Here is a 14,182-nt window from a genome sequence, read left to right on the forward strand (position 1 = left end):
GGGGGTGTCGTGCCGCCGGGATGCTCTTGGCACAGGCCGTCGGCCGTGCCCACCCGTGCCCCTCTTGGGGCCGGCTGCCGGGGGATGGCGGCAGGGTCCCTGGACGGGAAGTGCCAGGCGCACTGGCACTGCCAGCCCTGTGCCAGCCCCCCCGGGGTAAAGGGGCCCAGGGACACCCCTGCCCTTCCTCCCCGCCGGCGAGGATGAGGTAAGGCTGGCGGGTGGCACAGGGCTGCTTCTTTTGCATAATAATCTCGTTAATGGAGCCTGGCCTGCGGGAGAGCCGGGCTGGAGACACCACCCCCTCCCCGCCCCGCCGCCTCCCTCCGGCCCCGCCGCTCCGCCAGCCGCGGCGCGGGGCGCGGAGCGGAGCGCGGGGCGCGCAGCCGGACGGGTGGCGCGGGGTCGGGCAGCCCCCGGCAGCCTCCTGACATCCCCTGAGAGAGCCGTTGAGCACCCCCAGGGGCCCCCGAACATCCCGGACAGCGTCCCCGAGCATCCCGGCAGCGTCGCCCCAGCATCCCGGGAGCATCTTCCAAGTATCTCGGTGAGCAAACGACGAGCGACCCCCAAGCATCCGCGTACTCCCCGGGCAGAAGAACGAAGATCATCCCCCCAGCATCCCTCGAGTACCTCGGTGAGCACCCCGCGAGCGGCCCGGGGAGCAATCCCCGTATATGCCGGCGAGCACTCCCCGAGCATCCCCCGAATATCCCCGGCATCATCTCGGGGAGCACTTCCCGAACATCCCTCGAGCAACCCTCGAGCATGCCCCCGAGCACCAAAGGCATCATTCCGGCCGGCATCTCCCTAGCACCTCCCGAGCATTTCCCTACCATCCCGGCAAGCACCTTCCCGAACATACTGGGCAGGCAGCATCCTCCGAGCATCGCGGGCAGCATCCCCCGGGAACCCTCGAGCATCTCCTAAGCATCTCGGGCAGCGTACTGAGCAGCATCCCTCGAGCTTCCTGGGCAGCCCCTGGCCCCCCCACGCTTTGCCGTGCCGGCTGCTGTCCCCGCTAACTTTCCGACGGCAGCAGCTCCCTGGCACGGGCACTGCCGGGCTGCTGCACCGGGGCACAACTTTGCCCAAGTTGTGGAAGGAATGGGGGAGCCCCGCTGTGGGGATACCGGCCACCTCCTGAGCAGCTTTTTGTCCCCAACCCGTCCTCCCCCACCTCCAAATCCGGATACCATTCTGCACCAAGCAAGAAGCAGGGTCTCTTTTTGAAGCCCTCCCCACAACCTATCTATGTCCCCACCCTCCTTTCCCCGCGGGCAGACCCTCTCCTCCCCAGCATGTCAACCTGACAGACACCCCTGCCTGTCGTGCACCAGCCAGTGGAGAGGGGTTGGGTGGATGGTGGTGGTGATTGTGAGGGAATATTGTGATGTGTCCACGGGGTGCAGGGTTCCCCCCAGACTGGAATTAACTTTGTTTACACATCACGCACCGTGCCACAATTTGACACGATGCAATGCAACACGGCGCACCACCACCCCACACAGCACAATGCAACACTGCCCGCCACGGCGCAGCACCATCCGTGCAACCCAACGTGGGGCCACACAACCTGACCCAGCCCACAGCACCCCAACCCAACGGCTCCCCTCACAAATCTCCCCAAAGCCCCTCTTCCCCAAGCTGCTCACCCCATCCATACCCCACCCAGAGAGACTGGCCGCCCTGTGCTCCCCCTGGTTGGGAAGGGGTCTCATGGTGCTGAGTTTAGGTTCACTGGAACACCTTGGACATCCACCCAGCATGTGTGCTCTGGCTGGAGTGCTGTGTTGGTGTGGGGGGTGTGAGATTAGCTGTGCCAGAGAGTGAAACCTGCCATCATGCAGGTGTCCTGCATGCAGATGACCTGCCCTGTCACCAAAGGAACTGGCAGAGGGGACAGCCATACGGTAGAGGTGCCACGAAGCTCCTGGCACTCTGGACAATCTCAGTGCCAGCAGTGGGGCACACAAGGGGATGGATATACATGCAGCAATGACGACAAGAAGCAACCCCCCCACACTTGCTCCTCCCAACCCCCCCTTATCCCTCTCCTCTGCCTTTTCCAGGAGCTTCCTTACTCACCCGGACATCACCACTTCCCCGTGGCAGGCACGGCTCCGGCATGAACTGTGGGCTGCCTGAGCCTGCCCTCCACCTGCCCTGAGCCCCCTGCACCAGTGCTGCTGGTGGGGACCCCCATTCCCGGCCATGGAGAAGACCTACTCGTTGACAGCGCACTATGATGAGTTTCAGGAGGTGAAGTATGTGAGCAAGTACCAGAGCGGGACCCTGCCCAACGGCTTCGCCCTCCAGCTGGGCGCGGGGGCCAAGAAGCGCCGTGGGGGGCTGCCACGCTGGAGCCGCCGGGAGGTCTGTCTGCTCTCAGGGCTGGTCTTTGCTGCGGGGCTCTGCGTCATCTTGACGTGCATGTTGGTCCTCAAGTACCTGGCGACTGAAGGGGACAGCTACTGCCTGGAGGGGTGCCAGGAGAAGAAGGCCTTCCTGCGAGCATCCCGCTTCCTAAGTGCCAACATGGATGCTACCATTGACCCTTGCCAGGACTTCTACTCCTTCGCCTGTGGCGGCTGGCTCCGGCGACACGGCATCCCTGAGGACAAGCTGGTGTACGGCACCATCGGGGCCATCGCCGAGCAGAACGAGGCCAAGCTGCGGGCGCTGCTGAACCGCCCCGTGCGGCGCCGAGCCCGCGACTCAGCAGAGAGGAAGGTCAAGGAGTTTTTCCGCTCATGCCTGGACCGGGCTGAGATCGATCGGCTCGGTCCCCGGCCCATGCTGGAGGTCATTGGGGAGTGCGGTGGCTGGGATGCCCCTCCGGACCGCAGGGACATCAATGAGCTGCTCTACAAGACACAGGGCGTCTACAGTGCTGCCGTGCTCTTCTCCCTCACCGTCAGCCTGGACGAGAGGAACACTTCCCGCTACGTCATCCGGGTGAGGGCACCGTGCCCCTGCCGCTGTCCCCTGTCCCAGCCACCCAGCAGTGCCGCTGACACCTGCCTCATGTCACTGTCCTTGTTGCAGAGGCACTGAGTGCCTGTGCAGCGTCTGGGCTTGGCTATAGCAGATGGCTGGGGTGGGGACCCCTCCTGTCCCTGGGGACCCTCCTGTCTTTCCAGCATGGGACCCCTGTGTCAGGCTGCCCTGGGGTGAGGGTGACATCTCCAGGACAGGGCTGGGGACATGGGCAGAGGGATGCACCGAGTGAGGCAGTGCCGCCTGCCTGGGTGCTGAGGACAGCCCAGCAGGGCACCAGGGTCTCCAGAGTGCTGGCAGCCAAGCCCCTCACCTTGGCATTGTAGCTGCCACCTGTACACAGGGGGCAAGCCCCAGGCAGAGGCAGGGAGATGCCCACCAACCCCCCAGTACTGTGCCAGGGCATTTTCCCATGGCTTTCTTAGTCTTTCCCACGCCTGCCAGACCATGTCACTCAACCTGAGGTGTCACCAGAATACAGGTGGGCTTTATCTGGCTGGCCAAGTCTCTTGGAGGGTGTGGGGTGCAGTGGTAAGCATGATGGGAGCACAGCAATGGCACAGCGGGGCTGCGCGGTGGGCTCGGTGATGGGCATGGAGGTGGGCATAGCAGGGAAAGGGTGGGCACGGGTGCGCAGGGTAATGGCGTGGTGGGGACGAGGTGGTGGTGATGGCGAGGGCAGTGGGGGGACACAGCAGTAGAGACGAGCCGGCCTGCTCCCTGTTGAGATGGTGGGGCTGTGGGATATGAGCGTGAGAGGGTGTGCGGGGTGTGCGGCTCGCTGCCGGCTCCGGGCCGCGCGTGTGTAACACTAGAGGGAGCGTTTGTCACAGGGAAAGGGTGGGCGGGCTGAGCGGGGACCCAGAGTGCGCGGGGTGGGACACCGTGGGCGTGGGGGAGCGATGGGTGTGACAGCCAGGGCTAAGGGTCAGGGCTTGGGGTGTCGGGGGGGTGTGATTGGGGGTGGGTGTGCGATGGGTGTGAGTGGACAGGGTGTATGAGGAGGCTGGGGTGTGTGTGAGGGCTGCGGTGTGTGGGGGCTGCAGGTTTCAGCGCCCGTCCGGGAAAGCAAAGGGGACAGGGGGGATGAAGGACATGGGGGAGGAAGGCTGGAGGTGCCCGTGGGTTTGCGGGCAGCGCTGCGGCTGTGTGAGTGGAGGGGGGTGGTGAAGTGAGTTGCGGGGAGCTGAGACAGTGAGAGAGAAGGTGCGTGACTCTGGGTGTGCACATAGAGCAGGGGTAAAATGGATGGTGCGTGTGCAGGGGTGTGAGCATCCATAGGTGTGTGTCCAGAGGGGCGAGTTACCTGTGTGCTTGTGTGTGTATGAGTGTGCACGTACGTGCAAGTGTGCTCAGGTGTGTGTATGGCTTGGAGGCTGTGCCTGTGGTTACAGGGCTGTGTGTGAAGAGCCAGGGGGTCCATGCAGCTCGCCATGCAGGCTGCAGCACAGCAGTGGGGCTGGCCACGGGGCAGCTGGGGGACACCAGGGGGCAGGGATGGGGCAGAGAGTGGTGGCAGCACAGGGCAGGCTATGAGGCAGCCGATGTGCCAGTCAGGCCATGGAGCAGGGGCCTGCTGTCTGCCTGGCACTCCCAGCCTCTTGCATGCTGCCTGTTGCAGCTCCAGCAGCCTCTAGCAGGAGGGAAACTGAGGCAGCGACGTGCCCATTCCTGGGGCTGCTCCAGCAGACTGCCATCCTTCGGCTCCAGGGACACCAGGGACACTCTGCGATCTGGGGAAGGCGAGGGGTGCCTGGCTCAGCACAGCGCCCTCCCTCTGCTCACCCACTGCCGTCTCTTGCCCCAGATCGACCAGGACGGGCTGACCCTGCCCGAACGGACCCTCTACCTGGGGCAGGATGAGGAGAGCGAGAAGGTGAGGGGGGCACATCGACGCCTTGGGGACACCAGGAGAGGGAGCAGCAGCCGGCATGGTTGGCAGACAGGGGGCACCTCACTGCCAGCAGTGCTGGGGACTGGGGTGCCATAGGACAGTGCGGGGTGGCCCTGAGCATCCCTTCCCTCTGAACAGATCCTGGCCGCATACCGAGTGTTCATGCAGCGACTGCTCACCCTCCTGGGGGCTGAGCATGTGGAGCAGAAAGCCCAGGAGATCCTGCAGCTGGAGCAGCACCTTGCCAATGTGAGGGGGATGCATGCCATGAACTTTTAGGTGCCCTTGTCCAGCCCTTGGACATCTCAGTCGCAGAGTTTTGGGGATGTCCATATCTGCTCCTGAGCAATCTCTTTCCAATCCCTCCATGGGGACTTCCACTCCCAGCCCTTGGGGATCTTCAGACCTGGAACTTGGGGATCTCATCCTCTTGAGGACCTCACGGCAGAGCTTCAGGAACCCAGTCCCACATCCTGAGAACTCCCATTCCCAGCCCTTGGGACAACCACTCCAGCCCCACATCTGCTCCTTGTGAGGCCACTCTGGGTCCTGGTAGACTCTATATCCAGGTCTTGGGGACCTTAGTCTGGACATTGGAGGGACATGTGTGCCCATTCCTCAGATAACCCAGTTCCTTGGGACCTTCTGACCAGCCCTCAGGGTCCCACTGGCAGCAGAGGGTTCCTGGGGAAGGATGTGGGTCAGTACCCACATGATGCCCTGTTGCCCAGACCTGTGCCCCATCCCAGTGTACTATCCCTGTGTCACCCTCAAGGCGGGCAGTAGGATGGTGACAGCCATGCCCACCCTGTGCAGATCACAGTGTCTGAGTATGATGATGTGCGGAGGGACGTCGGCAGCACGTACCACAAAGTGACCCTGGCCGAGCTGCAGCGCATCACTCCCATGGTGAGTAGCCCTGGTGCCAGCCTGTCAGCCTGTCCAGCCTGTGCCCCAAAATTGTCCCTGTCCCCCTGCTCCATGCCCTCAATGCCCACCACCTGTCCCAGTTAAATCCACTTGAGGATAATGCACTCCTCAGGTGGGAGGCTGGAAAGCCTGGAGGGGGTCCCCTCCAGGGTGGCATGGAGTAGGGGTCCCCATGCCCCCTGACAGTGCCTGCCCTGGCAGCTCAAGTGGAAGCGCTTGCTGGACCGCATCTTCCACGACAACTTCTCGGAGGAGGAGGAGGTGGTGCTGCTGGCCACCGACTACATGCACAAGGTGTCCAACCTCATCCGTGTGACACCCAGCAGGTGAGGGGGGCTGGCACCCCCTGTGCCCCTGGCACCTTTCCCAGCCTGGCAGCGGGCACAGGACAGCTGTGCCTGCAACCTCCCACCATCATCCTCCTCCTGGTGCTGGCAGGCCGGGCTGGGCACAGGAAATCTGGGAAAGCTTGTGGGAAAAAGGCACTGTGGTGAGCCCCACAGCATCCTGGTGGTGCCCTGACACCTGCTGAGCCACTCATGCTAGAGATCACCAGACTCATCACACCTCAGGGAGGGACACGGTGCCAGACTGTCCCTGTGCCCCCACCTGCCATGGCCCCCCTGTGTCCCTGAGCAGAGGTGTCCCCGAGCAGGGGTGTCCCCAGCCTGGCACATGTTCCCACCCTCCCCTGTGCCTGGGGACGTGCTGAGGGCTGCTCCCGTCCCTGTCACAGGATCCTTCACAACTACATGCTGTGGCGCATTGTGGTGGTGCTGAGCGAGCACCTCTCCACCCCCTTCCGCGATGCCATCCACGAGCTCTCCAAGGAGATGGAGGGCAATGAGAAGCAGCTGGAGCTGGGTAAGATCTGCCTGAGCCAGGCCAACAAGCACTTCGGCATGGCCCTGGGAGCTCTTTTCGTTGAGGAGCACTTCTCCTCTGCCAGCAAAGCCAAGGTAGGTGATGCTGCCTATGGGCAGGAGCCACTGTGATCTCCCATCACCTTGCCAAAGTGTCTACTGCACCCACCAAGGGCTGTCTGGCCGGTGATGGGTGGTGGGGATGCCGTGCCAGCACCATGGTGACCCACCATAGGTGCAGCAGTTGGTGGAGGACATCAAATACATCCTTGACCAGCGCCTGGATGAGCTGGACTGGATGGATGAGGAAACACGGAGAGCAGCCAGGGCCAAGGTAGTGGCCCCTAGCATACACTCCTGTCTTTGGCCCCATCACCAGTGTGGGGGCACATGGGATAGGGCCTGAACCCACCACTCATTTTGCCCACAGCTCCGCTATATGATGGTGATGATTGGGTACCCCGATTTCCTCCTGAAGCCAGAGGCCATCGACAAGGAATATGAGGCAAGGGATAGCCCAGGAGCATGTGAGGACATGGACACACAGTGGGGGAAGATGGTACCCACATCTGCATCAGGCTTTGTGGAGATGCCACCTCAAAACCAGCTCCCTCCTGGTGCTCACTGTGCTCATTGCTGATAGGGTGCCCCACACCAGCAGTGCCATACAGTCCCTGGGGTCTGGGATGGTGGCTCCTTCCCTACATTGCAGCTCCCAGAGCTCAGCCCCATCCTTGGCAAGGGCTGGCAGTGCCAGGGTGGCTCAGGGACCTCACAGAGCTGACAGAGAGGCAGCTGCCCCTGTGGGCACACAGCATGGGACATGGGAACACACTTGTGACACATCCACACAGTCAAGGCTCACAGGGGTGGGAGGACACCACAGGCCTGCCCTCCACACCCTTGGTGCTGGCATCTCCCCTGATGTGGCTGTGCCCCCCCAGTTTGAGGTGGATGAGAAGACCTACTTCAAGAACATCCTCAACAGCATTGCCTTCGGCATCCGGCTCTCAGTGAAGAAGATCCGGCAGGAGGTGGATAAGTCTGCGTGGGTATCCCCTTGCCCTGGGGGGACTTGGAGGGGCCCAGCATGGTGCCACCAGTGTCCCCTGACCCCATGCCCAGATGCAGCCCACGGGCTGTAGGCAGAAGGGCACAGGGATGCCAGGAGTGCCCCCCTGTTCCCCAGCTGTGCAGAGGGATGGCACTTCCATGTCCCTCGGTGTTGTGCAGCCTAGCTCTGCTGTCTCTCCTTGCAGGTGGCTGCTGCCTCCCCAGGCACTGAACGCCTACTACCTGCCCAACAAGAACCAGATGGGTAAGCACTTTCCACCCCCGATCTGCCCTTGGGGTGGGAGCAGGGAGGATCTGGGATAGGGTCAAGGACCAGGGTCCCGTGGTGCTGGATGATGCTGTGGGTGGGTACAGGGCAGGGTGACACCCAACTGCAGTGTTCTCCTGTGTCCCCAGTGTTTCCTGCTGGCATCCTGCAGCCCACGCTCTACGACCCCGAGTTTCCGCAGTGAGTGCGGGGCTGGGGGATGACCGGAGGGTTGCCATCTCATGGGGTCACCCCATCCCTGCCAGCACCGTGCTCTCCACCCTCTCACCTCTGTTCCCCACCTCTGTTCCCCACCCAACAGGTCACTGAACTATGGTGGGATTGGCACCATCATTGGGCACGAGCTGACCCATGGCTACGATGACTGGGGTGAGTGTCCCTCCTATATCCTGCCCGGACGTGAGGATGGGCTGAGGCAGCCAGACAGGACGCCTGGGTCCCTTGGGACTACTGGAGGTGGCGGTTGCCTTGACAGGGGGACAGTACGACCGGCACGGGAACCTGGTGCACTGGTGGACGGAGCGGTCGTACAGCAAGTTCCTGAAGAAGGCACAGTGCATCGTCAACCTCTACGACAACTTCACCGTCTACAACCAGAGGGTGAGACCCCCCCTCTCCTGCCGGGCAATGCCCAACAGGGCACAGCTGTCCCACGGTGGGGCCCCTGCTGCCCCATCGCTTAGGGCTGGGTGTCTGCAGGAGAACTGACTCTGCCCAGCCCAGCCCTGAGACCCAACAATTCATCACACCTTAGCCTGAAAACTCCTCAGGGCTGCAGCAGCCTCAGTGCCAGAGTGGGGATGGGGACACCTCTGTTCATGATGACATTTCTCCTCTCTCGGCAGGTGAATGGGAAACACACACTGGGGGAGAACATCGCTGACATGGGGGGTCTCAAACTCGCCTACTACGTAAGTGTCCCCGCACCCTGGGTGTCACAGCCACGGGCAGCTGCTTATGCCATTCCTGTTGAGTGGGAGGAGACCCCCCAACCCCTCCTTACTCCCTGCAGCAAGGGGTGGGAACAATCCTGATTGCCGGTTGCTGGGGGCTTGGGGGGGTCCAGGGTGGGTTTGGGGGAGTACCCAGGCCATGCTGAGGGCATCCCTTGTTCTCCAGGCCTACCAGAAGTGGGTACGGGAGCACGGCCCTGAGCACCCCCTGCACCACATGAAGTACACACACGACCAGCTCTTCTTCATCGCCTTTGCCCAGGTGAGCCTCTGTCCTCCTCACAGGTAACAGCTCTTGGGGCAGGAGGGTCACCTTGTGTGAGGCCAGCAGCCCAAAGGGATGGGAGAGAGCCCTGCGGGACACAGGGCCAATGGCCAGGAGCTGGGCTCGGCTGCATCAGCAGGTCCTGGGCTCAGGGTACAGAGCTCAGCCCTGAACGAGCACCCCACGCTGTCCTGTTGCTCCTGTTGGATCCTACAATAATAAATTAGTGTGTCCCCCATGACTTCAGAAGCTCCACAGTAACACATACATTTGATCCCAAAATTCTAGGAAACCCTGCAGCCAGGCAGCTTACAACCCCGGAGACCCTACAACAACAAACATGACTCCACGCTCTCCCACCCCACTTAGACCATGTTCACAGGCTCCTGGGAGACCCTACAAAAATAAATTCAATCAGGGCACAGTTGCCCTCAATCCCTAGCAGCCAAAAGGGCCATGGTGTCCTGGTGGTTGCCAGGACCCAGGGTGCCCCATGTGGCTTGTCCATGGAACCTTTGTCCCCTGCAGAACTGGTGCATCAAGCGGAGATCCCAGTCCATCTACCTGCAGGTGCTGACAGACAAGCACGCCCCGGAGCACTACAGGTACTGGGTGCTCCCAAAATGGGGTGGGCTTGGGGCATGGTGGCTGCCAGCCTTCCCCACAGATGTCAGTGCTGTGCAAAGTGGGATGAGCACAACCAGCAGATTCTGGGTGATATCCCTGGGGCAGGGGTGGGGTGCTGCTGTGAGTGGGGTGCGAGGCAGCAGTGCGGGGGGCAGGGGGTGCCCAGCTCTGAGGTTCTCCCCTCTCCCGGCAGGGTCCTGGGCAGTGTCTCGCAGTTTGAGGAGTTTGGACGGGTCTTCCACTGCCCCAAGAACTCGCCCATGAACCCAGTGCACAAGTGCTCGGTGTGGTGAGGCTCACCCCCCTCCAGCAGGCTGGGACCCTCCATCCCCTCCCCTGCCTAAGTGACACCCTGTGCCCACTCCCCAACTTCCCATCTCCCCTCCCTATTGTCCAGGTAAAGGGGGCACCCTCGGGTGTCACAGGGGGTCGCCCCAAAGGCAGGCACCTGCCATAGGGGTGTAGGCAGCAGAGACACTCGGGCTGGGCAGCTGCCTCCTGCCCATCCACCTCCCATCCACTGCCCTGCGCACTGAGGGGTCCTCATTGCCCATGAAGGAACAAGGGCATGCCCAGGCACCCCTGAGCCCCCTTTTCTGTCCACCTGGCCCAAACCCTTCACCCAGCCCTACCACATCCATCCCAGCGTCAGTCAAGGCAGGGGGAGGACTCCAGAGTTACCAAGGGGATGCCCCATGCCAAAAGCCTCCCCTGCACGGTGCCCTCCCCGTGCCAGCCCCCTCCTGTCCATGCAGCAGCCCCACCGAGGCGGGGCACAGCGGCACAGCCGGGCCGGGCAATGCCAGCCTGCCTGGGAGCACATACACACGGACACTGCTGTATTTTTCGCTGCTGTTTCTGGTCAATAAACACTGGGTATGCTGGGTGGCTGCCAGGGGCCATGGCCAGGGAATGGGAGCAGTGGGGCAGCACCCCCAGCCCTGCCCACATGGCTCAGGTGCCCCCACTCCACCAACACGCCTGTCCCACCAGTGTCACACTGTGTTTATTTATCACCCCACTGCCCGGGATTCGGTGTCCCCATGGCTGCTGCATCTACACCAGGGGTGCTTCAGAAAGCTGCCAACATGTGCCACACCATGGGGAGGGAGGCAATGTGGGGTGCCCTGGGGACATGGGATCAGCGGACGAGGGGCAGAAGGAGGGCAGGCAGGAGGAGGGCCAGGGGGGTGGCGCGGATGCCAGAGGCAGAGTCCCGTTGGTGGCAGTCAGTGTAGGGCTCGATGCAGGCGGCGTAGGCCATGGCATGAGCTACATAGGTCTGCTCCTGCACCCCGTGGAAGAGGTGGGCCATGGGGCCCTTGGCCAGGATGGCCACGTCCTCACCGCCATGGGTCTCTGACTCCAGTGGCACAGCCGCCTGTGGCTGGTAATCGAACTGCACTGGGGAGGGAAGAGAAAGAGGTGAGGGGGGACAATGATGGCCTTCAGCAAACCCCACCTCCCAGCCATGGTCTCTGAGCCCTCACTGGCTGTGTCTGGGTCCACGTTGGGCCGTTCACCGCCTGGGTATCCAGGCCCATTCCCGTAGAGGATCGATGTGTAGTTCTTCCCATCAGTGGTCTTCTTTTGGCCCAGAGCTGTGGAAGAGGAAATGGAGTAAGAGGAGGAGGATCAGTCAAGGAACACCCATATCATCCTGCTGGCCACAGTCAGGGTGCCACAGGGCTGGCAGTACCCAGGACAGGGCAGAGCCCCACCGAAGATGGAAGAGCCGCGCAGGGTGTAGCCACCGAAGGCGAAAACGTGCGAGTGGTCAGCGGTGATGACGGTGAGGGTCTCAGCCTCATCTGTCATGGTGCCTGCCCGCTCAATGGCCTGGTCGAACTCCACTGCCTCTGTCAGTGCCTTATGGGGTGAACCCTCATGGTGGCCATGGTCGATTCTGCCACCTGCAGATCGGCACCCACGGTGGGCTGGGGCCCGACAGCAGCACCCTCACCTCCTGCCCACACCCTACACCCCCCTCTCTCCGGCCCCGGGCGCACGAGCCCCAACTTATCTTCCACAAAGAGGTAGAAGCCCTTGGGGTTCCTGCTCAGGATGGTGATGGCTGCCTCTGTCATCTCGGTGAGTGACGGGTCCAGGGTGGTGTTACGCACCAGGTTGTATTTCGTGTCCCCGGGTTCAAAGAGACCTGTGAGTAAAAGTGTTGGGGACAACATCAGTGCCTGTGTGTCCCAACGCCTGTTGGGTCCTGGCACAGGGGTCATTTGTTACCCATCAAATAATTCACGTTGGGGTCGGCGGCAGCAGCCAGCATCTCTGTCCTGTTCCAGACATAGCGGGCACCCTGTGGGCAAATCCCTAAGGGGGTCAGTGGGTGCCTGGCCCTGTGCCAGGGGCAGTGGGCAGAGGAGTGTCCCTGATGCATCACCCACCGGCCGTTCCTTCAGCCACATGTCAATGAGGTTTTGCCCATCCTCGCGTATCCCATTCTGCCTGCTGTCGGCAGGGTACTCAGGGTCCGGCGTCCCCACGGGGGTCATGTATATCCGACCCCCACCCAGGATCACCTGGAGGGGATGAGGTGGACGAAGTGTTAGTGGGGGTGCCCTGAGAGGGGTGTATCCCTACACTCCTCCTCCCGTGCGCGGGTGCTCACGTTGATGTCGACGTTGTGGATCAGCTGCCAGGCGATGTCCTTGCAGCCCTGCATCCGCGCCTCCTGGGGCATGCTGGCGTCCGCGTACCAGTCCCGGTTCACCACGTGAGCATAGGTTCCCGAGGGCGACGCGTGCTGCACCCGTGTCGTGGTCACGACGCCCACCGCCTTCCCTGCCAAACCCCGCTCATCAGGCCCCACCAAGGGCAACACAGGGTTCCCACCACCAAGCTATGGGATGCTCATGAGGGGAAAGCTCCCAGTGTGGCACCCCTTGTCCCCACAGGGTCCCCCCAGCCCCGCCTCTCTCGTTACCAGCTTTGCGGGCTCGCTCCAGCACTGAGATCACCTCGTTGCCGGCCGTGGTGCTGCACTCCGAGAAGCGGGCTGCTGCGCTCACCCCTATGGTCTTGTAGTTGCCCTTCACCCCACAGAGATAGGCTGTGGCTGTCCCCGCGCTGTCAGGGACATGCCTGTCCACATTGTAGGTCTGTCGAGGATAGAAGGACTCAGGGCTGGGGTCCCCAGCTGGGTGTTCCCCCAGCACTCCCTGCCATACTGATTCACTCACCCATGGGCATGCGTGGGATGGGGAGGGACCCCATGCACAATATATGTGCAACCCCGGGCTGCCAGCAGCCCCATGCCTGGGATAACCATGGCCCCATGCCCAGGATCACCATGGCCCCTTTCCAGCATGCTGGAATTTACCTTAGACAGAGCCACGTAAGGGAAAGCATCCAGGGCAAGAGGGGTCTCAGGGCCCAGCTTCCCCTGCTGCTGTCCCTTAAGGATGCGGGTGGCTGTGATGGTGGGGATCCCGAATCCTGGGCAGAGAGAGAGTCCCAGTCACCCTCTGGACCAGGTGTCCTGCACACATCCCACTCAGCAGAGTACTGGCCATGTCAGCCTGCTTGCTGGGGTGCCAGCTGGACTCACCGTCCCCAAGGAAAATGATGAGGTTTTTGGCTTCCTTTATCCTGGGCTGGAGTTTTAAGGAGGCCTTGATGGCTGCAGCTGCCTGCTTGTACCAGAAGGATGGATTCTCCTCCTCCGCTGGACAGTGCAAACACCCATCAGTCCCAGCACAACAGCACCTGCATCCCTGGGGCACCCCTGAAGGGTGCCCACAGCCCAGGGATACTTGTTCCCTGGGCACTCCCATGCCGGGGCCTCCTGTCACATGGAGCAGGTGGTTCAGGGGGCTTTTTGGGGAGGGGAGAGACCATGCAGGCTTGCACCGACTGCCTGGCCCCAGGGTCCTGGGGCAGGGAACAAGGGGGGACAGCCAAACCAGACATCATGGGGAGTTAGCTGGCAAGTGGGGTGAGGCCAAATCCACGGTAGGAAGTGGTGATGGAGGATACAGGCACTTCCCCCAGACCAGCCCCCAGCACAGAAGCATGCGAAAGCCTGGGGGGAAAGTGGTTCAAAACCCCAAGAAGAGCAGGGGTAACTCACCCCCATTAAGTCTTGTTCAGCTGGGCAGCTCCAGCTCCCCTCCCCAAGCCCTCCTTGTGGCCAGCCAGGCTGACACCCTGCTTCCCTGGACACCCACCAAAGCCAGCCAGGCACCCATGCCCACCCTTGTCCCCACCTGGGATGACAGCGGTGCTGAACCCCACGCAGAGGCAGAGGGTGAGGGATGCCAGAAGCTGCATGGTGAGATCTGACAGGCCAGT

At 62.2% G+C, this 14,182-nt stretch overlaps 2 protein-coding genes across 2 annotated transcripts; one reads left to right on the forward strand and one right to left on the reverse strand.

The window, feature by feature from the left end:
- The first annotated feature begins 563 nt into the window (after positions 1–563).
- ECEL1 (endothelin converting enzyme like 1) lies at positions 564–10,671 on the forward strand. The gene is made up of 18 exons (XM_053986592.1): positions 564–637; positions 2,073–2,958; positions 4,808–4,876; positions 5,033–5,143; positions 5,711–5,803; positions 6,026–6,150; positions 6,561–6,783; positions 6,923–7,021; positions 7,118–7,192; positions 7,632–7,735; positions 7,947–8,005; positions 8,158–8,209; positions 8,331–8,398; positions 8,505–8,629; positions 8,875–8,940; positions 9,149–9,244; positions 9,776–9,852; positions 10,068–10,671. The coding sequence occupies exons 2-18, from the start codon at positions 2,215–2,217 to the stop codon at positions 10,165–10,167; spliced, it is 2,286 nt and encodes a 761-aa protein (XP_053842567.1). The 5' UTR covers positions 564–637; positions 2,073–2,214; the 3' UTR covers positions 10,168–10,671.
- Positions 10,672–10,714: 43 nt separating this feature from the next.
- On the reverse strand, positions 10,715–14,161 carry ALPI (alkaline phosphatase, intestinal). The gene is made up of 11 exons (XM_053986593.1): positions 14,098–14,161; positions 13,440–13,556; positions 13,212–13,327; positions 12,816–12,990; positions 12,501–12,673; positions 12,277–12,411; positions 12,116–12,188; positions 11,900–12,032; positions 11,596–11,789; positions 11,365–11,475; positions 10,715–11,278 (listed from the first exon to the last, which is right to left on the reverse strand). Exons 1-11 carry the CDS (start codon positions 14,159–14,161, stop codon positions 11,016–11,018), a joined length of 1,554 nt encoding a protein of 517 aa, XP_053842568.1. The 3' UTR covers positions 10,715–11,015.
- Positions 14,162–14,182: the final 21 nt, after the last annotated feature.

This window comes from Vidua macroura, chromosome 10 (assembly GCF_024509145.1).
Source record: "Vidua macroura isolate BioBank_ID:100142 chromosome 10, ASM2450914v1, whole genome shotgun sequence".
NCBI lineage: Eukaryota > Metazoa > Chordata > Aves > Passeriformes > Viduidae > Vidua > Vidua macroura.